This window comes from Solanum verrucosum, unplaced genomic scaffold (assembly GCF_900185275.1).
Source record: "Solanum verrucosum unplaced genomic scaffold, falcon-dt-bn FXZP01000128.1, whole genome shotgun sequence".
Classification (NCBI taxonomy): domain Eukaryota; kingdom Viridiplantae; phylum Streptophyta; class Magnoliopsida; order Solanales; family Solanaceae; genus Solanum; species Solanum verrucosum.
In genome coordinates, this window is record NW_026020327.1 from 226525 (window position 1) to 248446 (window position 21922).

Below are 21922 nucleotides of genomic sequence, written 5' to 3' on the forward strand. Positions count from 1 at the left end.
AAAAACGTAACAATTCAATTTATTGAATCAGAAATTAGTAAGCTAAAAGTACTTTTTAATGTAAACATTTGCAATAGTGGAAAGAAATGTTATAATTTGAAAATTATTAGATCTAAAAAAGCAAAGTACTCCAAAAAAGTATTGATCAAGATTCTATCGAGAAAAAAGTACAAGTTCTTCAATTGTGGTCTTCTTGTCCACATTGCCCACAACAGTTCATGTTTGATGTTAGTTTTTCATCTGGATTTTTCTTCCTTTTTTTATTGATCTACTGGACATTCTTTTGTATCTTGTTGGCAAGACAACTTCTTCCAAAACACAATTCGAAACTGACCAATCACTTTTGTTCGACATTGATTCCATTGAAACTGCATAACACACTAATACATAGCTGCAATTGTACCAAATATAAAATAATAAACGCCCTTGACACCAAAGGTTCAAGAAGCCAAAACAACATCCCAAACCAAAAGAAAATAAAAAGAAAAAACAGCCATAAAAACGAAACAAAAATAGAAACTTGTAGCTGCTATGTCTGAAGACCATCAATCTTGCAAGGATTTTGCATCTTCAGGCACAGAGAAGGTGGCTCGCCAGAATGAACCATCAATTTCTCTCCACTCCAGATTTTTTTTGGATCAAGCTTCTGTAGTTTTTTGGAAGAACAGGGAGACACAATTTGACAACTTGAAATTTTAATTTTCTAGTTATGTTATCTTTTTGCGAATGACTGATTGTTAGAAGAAAGAAGCGTACACTTGATTTGTGGGATTCAATTATATTTTCTGTTTTTAGTCCCTAATTTAGTGCAGTAAATTGATAACAGAAATCTCTAAATTAAAGTATCCACGCTTCCCAATTATGTATCTGAAAGGTATTAAAATAAAGGAATTTCTGTAATTTATGAAAGAGTAGGGATAAAATGTAATTTGTATGTTATACTATGTGGTTTGCATAATTTTTACATTAAAAAAATCAAGGGAAAATTGTACTGAAATAGCAAACTATTAATTCAAATAAAATGTTATAGTCATAGTTTATTTTAATTGTAATTCGCAACAAACATCCCCTTTTTTCCATCTGATTCGGTATACAATTATCCATTTTCGGTATACAATTAGTCATTTTATACATTTTGGTAGAAAATGTGTTTGTGTTTGTATAAAGCCAGAGAAAAATGTATATACAAATACAAATACATATATTTTCGTCCTATACACTTATAATTATACAAATACAGATCTTTTTATACAAATTACAATGTATAAATGAATTTATACAAAACTGAACAATTTGTATGAAATTGGATGTTTGTTAGCGAATTATACAAATCAAAAGCTCCATAACAAACATAAAATTTGTTATGGAACGTAATTATGCAAACTATAACTATAACATACAAATATAATTTTTATGTTTGCTTTATGTGAAAGTTACTCAAAAATTAAACTTTATTTTTTAAAAATCTTTTGAAAATTCATAATTGCGATTCTTAGGATGTGCGTGGATAAATCAATTTTTATGCAATAGTTTATAAATTATATAGGAGATGTAAGTCAGATTAAGCTACCTTGATGTGAGAAGCTAAAAGGTTGTTGGTGAATGAACCGGTCTCAGATCTCCCATATATTATCCCAAAATTTAACCATATGAATCAACTTAATAAATTGAAAAATCGAAAATTTCTGTTGGAATGATTTTGGGTTTTTCCATTTATAATGTCATCTTCATTGTTTAATTATCCATGATTTTCGCTAAGAACGTTTTGAAAAATAAAAAGGTAAAATTTAAACTTCTCTGCCTCTAAGTTAACTACTTTTTTTTTTACCCTCCCTAGGAGCTCCCACCCCTTTTTGCTCCCTTGGTGACTCGAACTCGTAACCTTCGGATTGAAAGTGAGGGGTGCTTATCATCTGAGCAACTCCCTCTAAGTTAACTTCTAATCTTATGTTTAAAAGAGTTTTAAAATCTATATAAATACATAAAATAACTTATATATATTGTATAATTTTTTACCAAGAAGGTTCGGGTGAATTCCTCGCTATCCTCTAAATCCTACTCTGATCATGTATCATAATGACTTTTAATCTTATAGTCTTAAACTTGACAAGATGTTAGGCCAAATAAAAAAATTGGAACTAAAGAGTTACTAAAACAATTGTCTAACTAAAAAAAATACGACAACAAATTGAAACGCATCGTCATAATGCTAGTAACAATTTATGGGACAACAATTAGGGATCGTCTGATGTGATGGATAAGAAAAACCTGAAACAATTATGCGAATGTAATTTCGCGATAGCATGTAACTTTTTTTGTTTCCTATAGCAATTCTTCTCAAATTATTGATTTCTTGATTAATTATCTCTCCCATATAAATTTCCTGCATAAATAAATAATAAAATAATCAAATATGATCTTCTCATTAATTAGACATAATTATATGCCTGGAATTTTATCACGATATCATGGGTCAAGCCACATCTTCAACAACATCTATTCTATCAATAATGTAAACAAAATATAGTGAATAAACAAATCAATAATTATTTGATTCAACAACATCTATCAATATAAACAAACAAAATAGTGAATAAACAAATCTACAATTATTTGATATTCTCTTTGTCCATCTTGATTTTTCAGTATTAATTTAGCAAATCTCTTAAAAGAGTAACAAATCGAAGGTTAATTTTATCATAATATCATTTGAATATATTAAATTCAGTATTTTGAAATTTAAACGCATTATTAGAGAAATGACTATAATTAATAATAAATAAAACAAGTAAAATAAATATCTATTTTTATTATAATAGACAAGTAAATATGGACGAAGGAAATATCATGTAACAAGAGGCGGAGCTAGGATTAAGATTTTGGTCTTTGGGGGTTCTAAATTTCCTTTAGAACCGTCAACCAATTTTCTTAGGTGTTCACAAATTAATATACATATATATTAATAAATTTTCTAGTACAAATACAGATTCTACGGAAAAGCTATTGGATTCTTCCGAACCCCCAAATCCTCACCTAGCTCCGCCTCTGCATATAACCTAAAGAACCGGGGGGGGGGGGGGGGATTCTAATAGTTCATGAGTTGGTACTAATTGATTGATTATCTGAATTTTCATCTTCTATTCATAATATTTTATTCCCCATCTTGTAATTCTTTCTCATTTCATCTTCTCTCGATCCGAATTAATAGTTAATAGTATTAAATAAAAAGACAGATGGTGAGAGGTACTAATAAAAGTACGTACCATCAATGATTAATAAAACAAATAATCCAAAACATATGTTTTATGTTTTATTTTTTCTTCCAGTGTTTAGTATCCGCGTTGAAATCTGACTAATTTCGATTCGCACCGCGTAGGTCCCATTCGTAAGGAAACGCTTTCTACCAAAGATTTTTTCATACTTGTAACTTAAACTCGAGACATTTGATTAAGAGAGGATCAATCCATCTACTGCACCGTATTCTTCAATAACCAAAACATATGTTGTTGATCAGACGGTCAATATTAGCTGTATCCATTAATGATGAACCCTAATATTCGAACATTCAGAATAAAACCAATGGTCTACAATTAACCAAGTATTAAACGAAGCTGGCTCAAAGGTACAAAATTATATTATCTTCAAAACCTATAACATGTTACAGAAAGTTAATTTCAATTTTAAATTAATTAATTATTTCAGTTCAGAGTTCAGACCCCATTCATTACTTAAATTAATTAATTTATAAGGCGTTGACAAATTTCATTATTAGATTTAAAGAATTTTAAATTAAAGTTACCATCTTTCTTAGACCTTAAACTATGCCTAAAAAATAGTGCAGATTAAATTAAATTAAATTAAATTAACTGATCCCTTTTACATTAAAAATAATTTTATGGAAGTCAAAGGCAAAATACGTGTATGGTCAACGCCTCAACGGTGCTAGTCGGCAGCCATATTCAAGTAATTAACAATTTATGAAGCAATTAATTACATCTTTTTGTTATAATTATTCAAATTGAAACACTTAAAAAAAAAAAAGTTAAGTGAAATTCTTTTTTTGGGTGACTAAAATACTAATATTCTCTCTGTCTCATTTTATGTGGTATTTTTCGTATTTTAAGATTCAAATAAGTATATTTTTGACCGTAAGTTTTTCATAAATCTTTTAAACATTTTGAATTATCAATTATTGTGACATATAATACTTTTTATGTAGTTTACAAATATATAAATTTCATTTCGAAGATTTCGTGCGCAAATTCCCGGTCAAACTTAAATTGTTTGACTCTCGAAAAACGAAAAGTGTCATATAAATTAAAATAGAGGGAGTAATAATTTTGAGTTACAGACTATTTGTTGAAGCGTTCAAAATCTGTTATTCTAAAAAAATACTCCCTCCATTTCAAATTAATTGAATTGTTGAGACATTTTTCATTTTTCAAATTAACTTAATTGTTCAATTACCAAGACTACTTTTAAAATGTTCTTCCAATTTTACCCTTCATTAGTTAGTATTAGAATTATTTATTAATTAATGTTTGGTTGTTTTAATCATAAATTTGATAATAATTAATAAGGGTAAAAATGAAAAGTTATACCTAATTTATGTCTTAATCTTCTTTTCTTAAAAATAGTATGAAATACCTCAACAATTCAATTAATTTAAAATAGAGGGAGTACATTTCAATAATAGTGGTTTGTGTTTGGCTAAATAAAAATAAATACATTTATTAGTATTTCAGAAGCAATTTATATTTGACCAGCAATTTTAAACATCAAATTACCAAAAAATAGAAATTGTATAATTAGGATTCAGTTTACAACTAGGATCATTTAAATGTATAAAATATTTATTTTGGGAGACTTTAATTAAGGTTTTTTTTATTGCTTATGAGACTTTGGTCATAAATTTATTGTTGGCAATGCATAAAGTTAGTTCTTATTTGTATTTATTAGTAGGATAATTTGGCAAAGAGTTTACTAGATGCCAATTGTAGTGGATAAAACTTAGTATTTCTCTAATTTGAATCGATAGTAGCTTGTACTCTTTTGATCCGCCATTGAAGGCTGGTCACATTCAATATCTCGTATGAAACTGTCTTAAAGTCCTCTTTGTTTAAGCATAAATATAACCATTTCTGAATACCTTCGATTTGATGCTCCCTGCAACAAAAGCTATTTCCACCATATTTATTCAAAAAATGCTCAAATTTTACTATAAAATCCAGTTAACTTTCCAAAATAAGTTTTTTTTTTTTTTTAAAAGGAATAAAAACTTCTGTTTTGAAGAAATTGGTCAAAATGATGGCTCATATAATATTTAAAGGGACCATTACTAATACTACTATTAATTATGTCCTTAACAACTTATTTGATTAATATTAATTATTATTATGAGATGGAAATACACCATTAATCTAATTATTATGTGATGACGAAAATATTTCTGTTTGGGGTAGGCAATGACTCAAAAAGACATTGACCTTATTTATTAATTTAATTAATAACATTATATCACCGTCCAAATTACCCTACTCCAACGGCTACACTTTCTTAATTTGTTAATTTCTTTAAATTTATTGATTAAATAAGAAAAAATAAATTAATAAATTATTTAGAGAGTTGACATCATGAAATTATTTTGGCTATAAATAGGACTATGCTAATCTTTTCCTATACCACAACACAATAGTACCACCCTAAAAAAAAGAAAAAAATTCATATATTATTTTCTCTATAACTTATATTTAATTTACTCTCTTTTTGAATACTTATTGTTATATAATTTCATCAATGGCTATTCCAGTAATTGATTTTTCAAAGCTTAATGGAGAGGAAAGAGCCAACACTTTGGCTCAAATTGCCACTTGTTGTGAAGAATGGGGATTTTTTCAGGTAATTTTACAGTACTGAAAACTAACCGTATTTTCTTATTAGTCTGTATGTCCTGAAAAGAATATTACAAGCTTTAGTGCATACGTATTGACACAAGTTTTTTACAATAGTCACACAAATATTATTACGTTATGACATATTTAAAATGATATCTAGTCTTCTGTTGTACGTTTATTAATTTCGTGCCAAATTGAATTTGTGTAGTTGGTGAATCATGGGATTCCTATGGAACTTCTTGAGAAGGTGAAGAGAGTTTCTTCAGAAAGTTTTAAGAAGGAAAGAGAAGATAATTTCAACAAATCAACAGCAATAAACTTGTTGAATGAAGTGGAGAAAAATAAGAGCAATAATAACAAAGTTGAAAATGTAGATTGGGAAGATGTATTCCTTCTTACTGATGATAATGAATGGCCCTCCAATATTCCTCAATTCAGGTATTATTTCTTTTCAATTGTCATGTTGTGTTTTTCAATAAAGATAACTGTAACAATGTTTTTCAAAAGTTAATTAGAAAAGGTAACTATAACAAGTAAAAAAAACAAAGGAAGTATACAACAACTTTTTTTCTTGTTTTGATATATTTTAATTAACCTTTTCTCTTAATTTCTAAATTCTAAATAAACATGGAAATAATAATTAGATTAAAATCTTGCATCCAAGAAGTTGTTGCAACTTGTAAACATTGCATCATTTAGGTGGAGAAAAGAGTAGAATTTACGGTATTAATTCTTTTATACAATCAGATCGCTTAAAAGATTATTATATAACTAAAAACAAGCATATTATCTACTATAACATATTAAAATAAAGGACATTCAATTAATATTATGTTGTTAGGATTTGCCAAAAGTTAATTCACATTAGCAATATTAACCATCAACTTACATAAGACAATGCATTTTCTAGTAACTAAGCAAGACAAAAACAAAAACAAAAATCAAATAAATTGTACAATATGCTTTTATATATCATTTAATTTACACTAACAAGCTGATATATTATTATACATTTAAACAGGGAAATAATGAAAGAGTATCGATCAGAATTGAAGAATCTAGCAAAACAATTGATGGAAATAATGGACGAAAACTTAGGTCTACCAAAAGGTTACATCAATAAATCGTTTAATAACGGCGAAGAAGGTTCCGAAAATGCATTTTTCGGGACTAAAGTAAGTCATTATCCACCGTGCCCAAATCCCGAAATGGTGAATGGTCTACGGGCACACACCGATGCTGGTGGTGTAATTTTGCTTTTTCAGGATGATCAGGTGGACGGTCTTCAAATTCTCAAGGATGGCAAATGGATCGATGTTCAACCGATCCAAAATGCCATCGTTATCAACACGGGTGACCAAATTGAGGTCCTTAGTAACGGAAAATACAAGAGCGTTTGGCATCGCGTTTTGGCTAAGGAAAATGGAAATAGAAGGTCAATTGCGTCTTTTTATAATCCGTCTTTAAAAGCTACGATCGCTCCTGCACCTCAACTAATTCATATTGATAATGATAATAATAACAATAATAATAAGGTGGAATTAATTAGTAATTATCCAGCTTTTAAGTTTGGTGATTATATGAATGTTTATAGTGAACAAAAATTTTCACCTAAAGAGCCAAGATTCCAAGCTGTTAGAGCCATGTGATGATGGTCAAGAAGGAGACATTTTATTATTCCATTTTATCATAAGCTTAATTTGTACTTTTTTTAAAATATATTTTTGGTAATGTGTGAATTAAGTCTAGTTTTTTTTCTTCTTTGTTTGGTTTGTGGGGAATTATTTTGTATTATTTGGATTGTCAATCTTCAATATGGCAGTGCACAAAATTATGCCTGCTTTCTTGTAATATTTTGTATTTTCGCTTTCGCGATATCTATCTAGATATTATTTCTATCTTTGTAAATTACAAATATGTATCATTATAAACATGCATGTGTGTTTTTATAGTATATAAATTATCGTTAGCCATCTGTTTTTTCAATTTTTTTGTAATTGTTTGTCAAGTTTTTTTTTCCATCTAATTGTGAGTACTTCCTCTGTCTCATTTTATGTGTCATTTTTTAAATTTCGAGATTAAAATAAATCTATTTTTGACCATAAGTTTTTCATATATCTTTTAAAAATTTTGAATTATCAATTATTGTGACTTATAATACTTTTTACGTAGTTTACAAATATATAAATTTCATTTCAAAAAATTTGAAGATTCCATCTGCAAATTACTGATAAAACTTAAACTGTTAGATTCTCGAAAAACGAAAAATACCACGCGACATGGAGTAATAGATAAGAGTATAAATAGTCATAAGTTTGACTGACACTGACCTTAAGCTTATTGATGTTTGTTCTCAAAATTATAATGTTGAATCTTCAATTCTTCTACACTTAATAGGTAAAAAAAATATTTTTTCTTGATTTGTCAAAATAGACAAGTAATTAGGGATAACTATAAAAGGAAATATGAACAAGTAATTAGGGACAGAGGGAGTATATGATCAGCTAAATCAAACGGACTCTTGAGCCTTGAAAATAATTATAATATCAAAATTAACTGAGTTGAATCTTAGCTTAAAGAAGATTAAATGAAGTTGTTGACCAAAATAAAAAGATTAGACACATTCTCTCTCTTAATTAAATTAGCAACATGTCTTAATAATAATAATTAATGCATGATTATACATAAAAAAATAAATTTGTGTGAACTGTGAAGTACAGTGAACGTAGTACAAATCCGAACTCATGATTGATCCAAGACCATATAGTACAGTAATTATTTTTATTTAATAAAGAAATAAATAAAACAGATCGAAAAGACCAACGTAAACTAGGCAAAACAGATTTGCATCCTCCATTGTTCCCTCTACATGTCGGCAAGCTAGCCTTCTAGGTATCGAAGCAGATTTAGAATTTAAATTTAGTGAATTTAATTTTATATTATTTAAGTTATAGGTGCAAATAGGGGTATATAAAATCGAACCAAAAATCGAATCAAATCGCAAATCAAGTCAAACCGAAAAAAAAACCCGACTAGTGATTGGTTTGACTTGGTTTGGTATTGAAAAAAAAAATCCGACTATATTTGGGTTGATTTGGTTTTAACTAAAAAAAACCAACCTGAGATCAAACCAATCCGACATTATATATATAATTTTAAAATTTTATTTTATACAGAAAAATATTTACTTTGATATAATTTTTAAATATTTCTTATACTTTTTCATAGTTTTTATCTTTTAATATATTATTTCAAGTTTGAAACTTAAAATTCTGAATGGTTCAATAAAGATTATAGTCCACAAATTTTGGTAATACCAATACATTATTTAAACAAAATCTGCTAGGTTTAACCGAATCAACATGCAAACTTCTAACTCTACCCCTGAACTGATGGCAATTGACAATAATGATGATTGTGGAATGATCGAATAGGTGGCAAGAGAGATGATTGGTACTAATTGGTAGTGGTCATGGGTTGGTAGTGTTTTTTCTTATTGGTTGGTAATGAAGGCGGTTGGTGGTAGTGATCGATAGTGGTAATTTTCCATTGAAGACTATTGATAGTGATGGTTGAATGTTGCAATGAATATATAGTATTAGTAAAAGAAATTTAATCAAATTTAGATAAAATTATTTTGAGATTTTATATACGATTTCATTTATTTAAATTTATTAAAAACATAATTAAGTGGTTAAAAAAGAAAAAAATTAAGTTCAATAAAACCAAAATACGAATAATTTTGATTCAAATCTTTGTTAAATAATGCAAATTAAATTAAAGTCCCAAAAGATTGCGTAATTATATATCTAACAATTGTGGTTCAATTTAATGGGACCATGGTCCAAATTAAGCATTGAGAAGATTCTTTAATTATTTCATGTCCAAGTTGTGGTATTAACAAACACATAATTTATGTCATGGACTCATTATATTAAGCCAATTATACCTACTAGTATGATTTTGATATTTGACTAATTAACTAGACCTACTTGGGGTGGATTTATAGCTTAATTTATGGGGCACACAAATTTACGATTTTTTTTTTGTTTAATATTTTATGTATATATATTTTAATAATTTTATCTGTCGATACTCATACTTCTTTAAAAAAATTTAAATAATGCACTTAATTAAATACTGAGTTGAATCGAGGAAACAAGGGAATGAGATTATTGAATCAATTTTGTCCTACCTCTGTCCACTTTTAATTGTCATAGTTTTCTTTTTTAAAGTCAAACGATAACATTTTACGATGTATTTTTTTCATTTTATTGATATGCAAAAAATCGGAATTTATAGTACTTTTGCATAGTTTTTGAATATCTAATTTTTTTCGTTTAAAATATTAAATTAATGCAATCTAATTTAACTTTGAAAATTAGTCAAATTGACTTTCGAAAAACGCAACATGACAAATAAAAATAGACATATGAATTATTAATTATCCATATGATGTACGTAGGATGTATATTTTTAGAGTATAAATAAATTAATAAAAGTACGGCATGGTCCTCCTCTGTCTATTGTATCATTTTTATTTTTATTTTAATAATAGAATATAAATGATATGATATAAGTTTGGTACATAATATTTATGTTGAAAATCATAAAATAATATTATGGCCAACTAATTTATCAATATATAGATAAATCTCAGAAACAAACAGAAATATATATATGTTAGGTTATAAGATGATATAATAATATACAAACATGATTTGATTATGTATTCTAAATTATAAAATATAATACATGAGATCTAATTTTAGGTTATTATTAATTCTTATGTACTATATTGTGATCTAGATGATACTATTATGAGTCACAAATAATGTCTTTCTACTTTTTTGCCTTCTAATTTCTTATATCTCTCCATATATATTCAATTTTTATATAAAAAATAGGTCAAATCCATCGGTGACCCCTTAAAGTTGGCAACAATTTTCACTTAGATACTTTAACTAGACGATGTTCATTTTAGACACCTCATGTAGGGTTTTGATGTGTCATTTTGACACTTTTTTTATATTCTTAGAACTAGCTTAAGTGTGTGTATCCAAATGCCTCCTACGTGGATAAATAAATGAATGAACATGTGACATGTTGAATTTTATTTTTGTTTTAAAAAAACCTCACTCTTACTTTCTTTTTTCTTCTTCAAAATATCTAACCCTAGCTAGTCCTCACCCCCCACATCTTCGGCTTCTTCTATGTGTTTTTGTTCTTTCTCTTTGTTCTTCTTCAAATCCATTAAAATTCATGTGTTTTTCTTGTGCTATACAAAATTGTGATTTCTTGTGTTACATTCCTTGATTCCTCTTTTTTTTTTTTTTTTTTTTTTTTTTTAAATAATCAAAATTGCATCTTGAAACAAAAATAACAATATTATATAAATGGTAAAGATGCAGACGGAGCAAAAAATTGAGGATTTAGTTATGAATGCTATGGCAAAATATTGGGGATTTAGTTATTTAAATGGTGAAGATGTAGACAGTGTAATAACTTGTTCCTCCAATTTTCGTTGTTACAGACACTTCTAATTTTCTGTAAGAAAACTGAAAATCAAGAGAACTTCTCATTATTATTGGGGGTGGGAGTTTTTTAGTTGTAGTAGCAGACAACATTAATGTAGAAGAGCTTAAACTTTATATGATTTGATTTTAAAAAGAAAAAAGAGTCACAAATTCTTAGAGAATGATGATGATCTTCATTTTTTCTGGTGAGGTTACTAAAGAAATTGACTCTTTTGTTGAAGAAATTGGATTCTAATATAACCCAACAAAGTTTTGCAGAATTTTTTCGAAAAGTTGTGTGGTGATGTTGGGTGATGGAAGGTAGAGAAGTTACAGGAAGAGAAGAGTGAGGAAGAAGAAGAGAGCAAAAATATTTTCCAACATGGTCACATAGTACATTATATCAAGCTTTCTTACCACTAACCCCAATCTATTTCCCCAAGGTGAAATCCACCTAAGCATATTTCATCACATACTCTGCCTCTACTTCTCGCCATTACAACACACGAACAACCCTTGCTATCCATTACTTCCCCCTTGGACACCTTGCCCCTCCACTATACCCAAACAACTCGCTCAACACAAGAACAATCAAATCTAAGTCGTCGCAACATATATAAGTCAATACAACAACATACTCACTTGCGCATATCAAATATATGCAATATCAACGACACTTACGAACAACTCCACATTTCTCAAGATATATAATTTTGCCACATCATTGGTCCTCTCATGGAACCCAAACCCAAACAGTTAGCATACCAGAATGTGGTACCCGATCCCATAATTATGCCGGAACGTGACAACCGATCCTATAATTATGCCGGAACGTGACAACCGATCCTATAATTATGCCGGAACGTTGCAACCGATCCCAATTAGTTATGTCAGAACATGGCAACTGATCCCAATTAGTTATGCCTAAATGTGGCAACCGATCTCAGTTAGTTATGCCGGAATGTAGCAACCGATCCATTCAACATATCACAATCACAATCACAAGTATATCCTCATAATCATATAAACAATTCATGACTCATGGTGTTCGTCATTCACATATCCTCATTTACAACAAGTGTGATCAACAATGCAACATTCGTATACCTACATGTTTCACAATGAAGCAAGAATAACATACATCACTAAATCATGGAATCACCACCCTCACAACGGATTATTCTTCAACACACCTCATGCAACCCTAATTCGACCACACTCAGCCCTAATTCATCGTCTAAGGCTTCTTTCTAGGGTTTAAATCAATAATCATTCGGTGCACAAAGGCCTACGCATAAATCCTACCATTGATTCACATATATTACGCAGTAAGCACAAATTTAAACTACTCAATTCATAAAACCTAGCCTACCTGGGCACCAAGCAGCTGCATGGAGTTATTGACTTTGATTCCTGTTTTCCAGGCTTCGTGACAATGATTTTGGCTAAGAATCCACAAGATATCACCATCCTCATGCTAGAAATCTCTCTCTCCCTTCTTCCCAAGCTTGCATCAGCTTTTTGGGGGGTTTCTAAGGTGTTTTACGACTTATTTAGGTATTTTAGGAAGAAGGAGAAAATAGGATTTCGCGTAATTTACGTTCTACCTCGCCTATCCCGCCCTGGCGCCACCGCCCTAGCGGCATCTGGCCCGCTATGGTGGAACAATGGCCCAGATTTTCCCAGATTTTTGTTTTTCCTAAATAACGACGGTTCGGATCGTTAGAACATTAAGTTAATATATACACAGTGGCAGAGCAACCTTACAATTAGGGGGTTCATCCGAACCCCCTTCGGCGGAAAATTATATGATTTATACATGGTTAAAATAATTTTTTAGGTATATATAATAGATGTTGAACCCCCTTCGACTACTTTGTGTGCTTATTTTTTCAGATTTTGAACCCCCTTATTGAAAATCTTGGCTCCGCTACTATGCAATATTTGTGTTTCAAATATAGTATACTATCAGCTAACTATGATAATTAATATTTGCATCATTTAATCACTTATATAATTTGATATAAAAAATTGAGTGCAGACAAATAATTATCATCAAATAGATAAAACTCAGAAACCAACTAAAAGTATATTATAATGTTAGGTTATGATGATAACTTACATGATTTGCTTATATCTTATATTAAGTTCTGATGCCCGATATATAATGTGATCTACATGATATTATTTTGAATGACGAATCATAATACTTTTATTTTCTTTTTATTTATCAATTGAAAATACTTTTTATATGCTAATTTCAAATTTTCATTTAGGCAATTCATTTATTTTTTAGATTAGTACATAAGTATGTATATATACAAATCCAAGGTTATCATTTCTTTTACATATTCCTAACTTTTTTTTGCAGTACTTAATTCATTTATTTTTAAATTATCATATAAATATGTATATATACAAATCGAAGTTATCATTTATTTTATATGTTTCTAATTTTTTTTTCTGTGTTATTTAACTATTGGGTCAGTAGTGAAGTAGTAACAAATATATTATTTTTGTTTTCCTTCTAGCAAATTCACACTTTTATCATTTTATTAGAGTGCCATACTTTGCATGAAAGTACGACAATGCTTTACTACCTCCGCTACAGTCTGAAGAAGGTTTTAGTTTTAGATTCAAAGTTAGTGCCTTGTGATTGGATATAGAGTTGATAATATAGATCAATTATTGGCGAGAGAGAATAACACAATTAAAAGGATCGACAATGAGCCATGAACTTACAATGTATATATCTTGTTAACTCCTTCAATGGAGATGCTGAGATTACGTATGAGAGGAAGAAGATAACCAACAATGTAAAATAAAATGTGTATTGTATTGAATGAGCTCAACTGAGCATTATGCAAATATATATACATCACTTCATACACCTGTACACCTACATGACTCAACTGTTACAATCTGTTACAACTAATTCGTAATCCTAACTAACTACTCTGCCACGTCAGTCGACTACTAACTAACTGACTAATTATTAACTAACTATTGTTGTCTTCAATACTCCCCCTCAAGTTGTATGGTGCAAATAAATTGTATACACCCAACTTGGATAGTAGGAAATCATATTGAGTCCTCCCCAAACTCTTTGTCAATATATCAGCTAGTTGCATCTTGGAAGGTACATGATCTGTTTGGATAAGGCCTTCTTGTATTTTTTCTCGAATAAAGTGACAATCAATCTCTATGTGTTTTGTCCTTTCATGATATATAGGATTAGCAGCAATTTGAAGTGCTGCTTTGCTATCACAAAACAACTTAACTGGTAACTCCAACTCCACTTTCAATTCTTTGTATAGACCTACTAGCCACACAACTTCTGCTACAACATTAGTCATGCTTCTATACTCTGCTTCAGCAGAGCTCCTTGACACAGTATTCTGTTTCTTTGACTTCCACGAAATTAAAGAGTCTCCAATCTTCACCATAAAACCACTCACAGATCTCCTTGTCATAGGACAAGTAGCCCAGTCAACATCACAATAAACTGAAAGTTGTTTAGAAGCCTTTGATGACAGCATAACTCCCAAACCTGGTGCATTTTTTAGGTACCTGATCACTCTTAATGCCCCCTCCATGTGTGATTTCTTAGGCTTATGCATGAACTGGCTAAGATTCTGTACTGCATAACTGATGTCTGGCCTTGTCATGGTGAGGTATAGCAATTTACCAACTAGTTTCTGATAGCTTGTGGGATCACTAAGAATTACATCTTCATGTGCATCATGAGGCTCACAATTCATGTCAAAGTCCTGACTAGTGAACCTTTGATTGACTTCCAAAGGAGTGCTAATTGGTTTGGTCCCTGCAAGACCAAAATCTGATATAAGATCCAAAGCAAATTTCCTTTGACTTACCATGATACCATCCTTATTCCTTGCAATTTCAAGACCAAGGAAGTATCTCATCTCCCCCAAGTCCTTGATCTTGAAATGAGTCTGAAGCATAAGCTTGGTAGCCTGAATTAACTGAGAACATGAGCCAGTGATCAAAAGATCATCCACATAAACTAGAATGAGAACCAAATCAGAACCAGAACGTTTGCTGAACAAGGAATAATCATGGTGACTCTGGATGAAACCAGAACTTATAAGTGCCTCACAAAGTTTTAAATTCCACTGTCGAGAAGCTTGTTTCAAACCATAGAGTGATTTTTTGAGTTGACAAACTTTGTACAACTCCCCCTGTTTAAGTAGGCCGGGAGGGGGAACCATGTAGACCTCTTCAACTAAATCACCCTGAAGGAAAGCATTAAAGACATCCATTTGATGTAAAGTCCAACCATGCATGGCAGCCAAAGAAAGAACAACTCTCACAGTCACCATCTTGACAACTGGAGAAAAGGTCTCTTGATAGTCCAAACCTTCTTGTTGTGTGTAACCTTTAGCGACTAGGCGAGCTTTGTATCTTTCTACCTCGCCCTGAGCATTAAACTTCACCTTATAAACCCACTTACACACGATAGCCTTCTTTCCTGGGGGTAATGCAACCAAGTCCCAAGTGAGATTGTCATGTAAAGCCTGTAATTCTTGTTCCATGGCTTGGATCCAGAGTGTGTTTTGCAGAGCCTCATCATAAGAAGTAGGCTCTTGTTGGTTATCTTCTTCCTCTCATACGTAATCTCAGCATCTCCATTGAAGGAGTTAACATGGTATCAGAGCTTTGGAGAATGCTTAGCAGTCCAGAATGCCGTAATGTCGTTTCCTTCAGCTACAGATTTCAATCCCAAAGTGTTACGATCCACATCAGACCTTTGACTCTCTTCTTCAACAATCATTGCATACGCCTGATTGAGAGTTGGTTCAGAAGTCTTCATCAGAATTTGTCTCCTAGCTTGCGAATGTGATTCATTCAAAGCTCCAAGGAATTGAATCAGTCGTTGTTGTTGCAAATGCTCAACATAATCCTTCGACTTCGGGCACTCACAGCTTGGGAATATCACCATAGCATCATATTCAGCCCATAATTCCTTCAATTTCGTAAAATAAACCGAAACAGTATCGATCCCCTGCGCAATCGTAGCAATCTCTCGGTGTAGCTGATAAATCCTCACATGATTGACCTTGTCAAATCGTTCCTTCAGATCCTCTCAAACCAGTGATGCATCAGACGCATAAATGATACCACTTAAGAGATTGGGAGCTACAGTGTTCATAAGCCATGAGAGAACAATCGCATTACAGGTATCCCATTGATCATGATACTTAGTCTCGAAATTTGCTCTCTTACAGGTTCTTATCACCAAACCTAACTTCCTTTTCGCTTGCAAAGCAATTCGCATGGACCTCCGCCATAACCCATAATTCTCCGACCCTGTCAACTTAACAGGACAAATCAAAGATCCTGGAGTGTCCGATGGATGCAAGTAGAGAGGATGTGTGTAAGGAATAACGAACTCAGTCGCCATTGATGTTGATTCATTCCCCTGCTCTGATACCATGTTAACTCCTTCAATGGAGATGCTGAGATTACGTATGAGAGGAAGAAGATAACCAACAATGTAAAATAAAATGTGTATTGTATTGAATGAGCTCAACTGAGCATTATGCAAATATATATACATCACTTCATACACCTTTACACTTACATGACTCAACTGTTACAATCTGTTACAACTAATTCGTAATCCTAACTAACTACTCTGCCACGTCAGTCGACTACTAACTAACTGACTAATTATTAACTAACTATTGTCGTCTTCAATATATCTAGGGTCAATGTAAATGCATCTGAGCTAAAATGTTAAATCTATCAAAATATATCACAAAAGACGAAAATAAGCTTAAATATATCTATTCTGTGTGAATACTATGCACCAATTGACCTGTTAAGTCCCATTTTGCATATACCTAGGTCCTAATTAGTGAATCGGTTGGAGTCTCACGAGTTCCTCCACGTAATTGAGGCCTATATTTCTACTGTTAAACTAGTATCTTGGTTACTTGACTGAAAGTCAAACACTAAGGCATTTGAATGACTTTTTCAAAACATCCACGCTCACTCTCAACTGGGGTTAAGTCATACCTAATTTGTGATAGTAGTAATATACTCGTGTAGTACCCTTCATTAGACTAGATTCTCTTCTCCCGTCACACATTCTGAAAATAGAGAGTTGACACATCTCAGTTGGTCTAGCCTAATCCAATGCTTGCTATGGAATATCTAAGATTCTAAAGAAAATAATCAAAATATTCTTCAATCGTTAATTCAACTGTTCAAGGTGTCGTGATTGTGCTAAGAAGGTGACTTGTCTATGACCGTAAAGTGATGATAGGTCATGCTGATCCATACCAAAAAGAAGTTTTTTAACTCTGCATGTGTTTTGTTTGTAATGTAACACAACCGGTCTCAAGCCCGAATAAAGGATGAGAGTTTATTATTTTTAGGCGAAATGGTCCAATGGACCCTTGTACTTGTATGAGATTGTATTCTAGACCCTTCTACTTAATCATTTGCCTACTACACTCTTAAACTCAATTAAAATGAAACTTTTGAACCCCTCCAACCATGTGTGTAGTTCACTCTCTCTAACATAAATGACATGTCATATCCACATCATATATATTAATGCCATGTCATAATTATTTCATAACTATTTTTAAATTATTAAATAAAAGATTAAAATAACAAGTTTTCTATTTTAAAAATAAAATAAAATAGTTACTTCTCTCACTTTTCCTCCACCTCCCTCAACCCACAACCACCAAAATTTTCCTCCACCTGACTCAACCACCAAACGCAGAGACAAAAAATGGAAACCCAAAATTGATCTCTTAAATTATCTAGTGAGACACAACTATTATCCCATAGAATCACTTTCCTTCTTCCTTTAACTTCAATTTCAATTGATAATTTGGGCAAGCTGCTACTGAGTAAATACAACATACAAAAATCAGAATTTTTTTCATTGATAGTTTCAGCCTAAAATGCTTAAGCTACACAAATTCAACAGATTCCACTTCTACAACTTAGTTTAACACTCTTAAATTGTTATGGTGCTATATAGACTAACAAAACAATCTCCCTTCTCCTAATTTTTTTCTTCTTTGAAAAATGAGTATGAAGCTCAGAGAGCACAAGTCAAATGCAGATCTCAAAACTAATATGAGCAGACAACGTTTTCTTAATGTTGAATTTTATGGTAGATTTTTAAGGCTCGAACAATAAGACCACCGCACAATCAAACCCAGATCTCAACACAGAAGAAAGAAATCTATGGATAGAATGGGCGAAGCAAGCCATCGGAGCAAAATCGCCGCCGAAGAAAAATCATCACATAACCACCATAGAAGACCCATAACCACCGGAGCAAAATCAACCTTCTTGTTCAACATCTGAAACTCTCATTGACACTGCTATAACTCACCAAAACACCTAATCATTAACGGAGGTTCAATGGACAGAATGGGCGGAGATGCAGATGAAAACGCCGTCGCAAGGGCCGTCGAGATCTATGTCGTTTTCTCAGAACACGGGGGCAAAGGGAGAAGAAAATGGAGGGGTTGGGAACCTTAATTTGTTTTTTCCTTTTTTTTATTATTTAATTATTTTTAAAGCTAATTAATTGCTTTCACTCGCCTTTTAAGTGTGATACCATGCACTATAATTGAGTCAGCAAGATAAATGTCACATAACTTGATCAACGGTCAAATGGTTTAAAAATCTCATTTTAATTGAGTTTAAGAGTTCAGTTGACAAAAGATTAAGTAGAAGAGTCTACAATACAAACTCATACAAGTACAAAGGTTCATCAGACCATTTTGCCTTATTTTTATTAAGAAGTCCGATCCTTGATACAAAACTATATTGTAGCGTATTGGAGAATGCTTGTGCAAGTATGTTTTTATTCGACTATTAGTCTTACCTAATATGTAGCTAGTTAGTCTAACTAGTTATATCAAACTTATACGACTTAGGTACCTTCCTTTGTATTTGTTTATCCATCTTGTAGTAGCAAGGAAATAACTTAAATTCTGAATGGGAAAAGCCGAAAAGGGTTAAAAATTCCCTTAAATTATGTGAAATGAATAAAAATGTCATTTATTTATGGTTTGGTCCAAAAATATCTTTTTCAACGTCAATACTTTGGTTAAAAAATGCACTTATTGTTATTTAATGGGTCAAAAATGCTCATTACATATTTATTTTCTTTTTAACACATTCTTTTTCTAATAATATTTTTTAAAAATTAGCAAACATTTATCCTACTTCAATTTAGAAAAAAATAAAAAATAAAACTATTTCTTATTTTTATCGTTATATAAATAAAATTAATGATTATATACTGTGATCTTATATATATGACATATATTATTCGTCGAAAGGGTACATGAAATTATTCTATTTTAATTAATAAAACGAGATTAAGTAGGAAAAAAATTTATTTCCTACATTTTTCTTTGTTAAAGTGATTTTAAAAGAAAGAAAACAAGAATAGGGTCCTTTAATAATATTTTAATTAGGAAGAAGACGCATTTAAAAAGAAAAGAAAATACTCTCTCTGTTTAAAAAAGAATGACCTACTTTCCTTTTTAGTCTCTTTCTTTTTTTGGTAACATTTAAATTTCAATTTTTCACATGACATGTTTAAGACTACAAGATTAAAGAGCAATTTTGTACATTTGACATAACTTTAATTTAGGACCACAAGATTCAAAAGTCTTCTTTATTTTCTTAAACTTCGTGTCAAGTCAAACTAGATCACTTGTTTTGAAACGGAGGGAGTAATATATTTATTTGGAAAAGGGCATTGTTGACCCATTTAGTAACTATATGGACATTTTAGGACCAAAAAATTGACTGCAAGGATATTTTTGAACCAAAAATATTGCGATAAGAATATACCCAAACTATAAACGAAGGACATTTTTATTCATTTCACATAATATTATGGTATATATTTTAAATACATTATTGTTTGCCTCTTAAATTAAGCTATATTGCGTATAAGTGGGAGGATGAGGAATGACAATCAATTCTACGATAGTCTTAAATTCACCGACTAGTTTATTAATAAATCATTAAATCCATACCACATGTTTTCACATGAACTTCAACCACCTAACTATAATTAACAAATATACTTTCTTATCTCAATTTTTTTGAAAAAAGAAAGAATTGAGGGTAGGGAAATAGGAAAATAGGAAAATAGGAAAGGGAATTACAAGGTAGTTAAATCGTCACCAATAAGATGACAGTTCACGTTTGAAATTGATTGGGCTATTAAGATTTTTCACCATGACAAGTTAATTTTCTTTTTGTACGTCCTTTACGAAACATTAACTAAAATGCAATTTAACTAAATCATTCTTATTTATTCTTTGATCACATTTTAATAGTACTCTCTTTTTCACTATATTAATCTTTTTTATTCATGGAGTAAGCTAAAGATGAAAACTAATAGTTAATTACTATATCTTCATTTTCTAAACAAATAATTATTTTAAATTAGTTATTTTCAGAAAGCACGATAATTAAAATAAATCGAACCGAATAATTAACTAGGAAATCAGAAGTCAATGGAGATAAGGTCAACTTCAATAGTTAACCGTTAAAAGTCAGAGACTTGTGATGATAGTAACTTCATCAAAAGTCCACCCTTAAAGTAATGTGATAGTAACTTCATTAAATTAACTATGATTTGTCTTAATAATATAGTATCAACAATGACATAATATTTTGGTTGTGTTAATATATGTATATATGAATTCACATATATATAACCCCACATATTAGGTCCTTAATTATACTTTTTGTACAAATCATACTCTATAGACATTAATGTCATGTTGATTCTTGAACAATACTGATTGATGAGGTTATGTCCATTAACTTCCTCATATGGTAAAGTAGACAATGGTCATATTTAAATTAAAAATTTTGATACCATGATTTTGATAGTATGATAATAGCATGCATATTTTTTCGTTTTTTTTATGATATTCAATATTTATAAAAGAAAAAATGTTAAAATATCGAATACCATTCATATTATTATTATTATTATTATTATTATGATACCAACAAATTTACAAATTAGTATTAGTATAAAATTAATTATTTAGACATGAAACTTGAATTATCCTATCGTAATTGAAATATCTTTTTTTTTGTGTAATTGATTAACGAAGAAAATTACTTGTACTTTTTTTTTTGAGTATTTCTATATATTTAAGGTGTTAGTATATAATTGAAAAGTTTTTTGAAAAACTGAAGTCATAATTCTCAATGATATGATTATATATAAGACAGTTGAAACGTACTGCAAAATATTAAAATCGAATTAAAAATATCAACTCTGTAAATTAATTTGGTATAGTAATAGTATACACTATTTAAACATCACTAGTTTTCCACTAAAAACTATTCCACGACTATTCTCACAAACATTTTTATTGAATCAATATGAAAAGAAAAAGATAAGTAATTGCTCATATGGAAAAAATAGGAAGCTTCGCAGTGTTATAGGCTAAATCTATTTTTCACCATGTTTTT

At 30.5% G+C, this 21922-nt stretch overlaps 1 protein-coding gene across 1 annotated transcript; it reads left to right on the top strand.

Moving 5' to 3' along the window:
• The first annotated feature begins 5796 nt into the window (after positions 1-5796).
• LOC125835648 (1-aminocyclopropane-1-carboxylate oxidase 5-like) lies at positions 5797-7805 on the top strand. The gene is made up of 3 exons (XM_049514758.1): positions 5797-5898; positions 6103-6332; positions 6916-7805. The coding sequence occupies exons 1-3, from the start codon at positions 5797-5799 to the stop codon at positions 7541-7543; spliced, it is 960 nt and encodes a 319-aa protein (XP_049370715.1). The 3' UTR covers positions 7544-7805.
• Positions 7806-21922: the final 14117 nt, after the last annotated feature.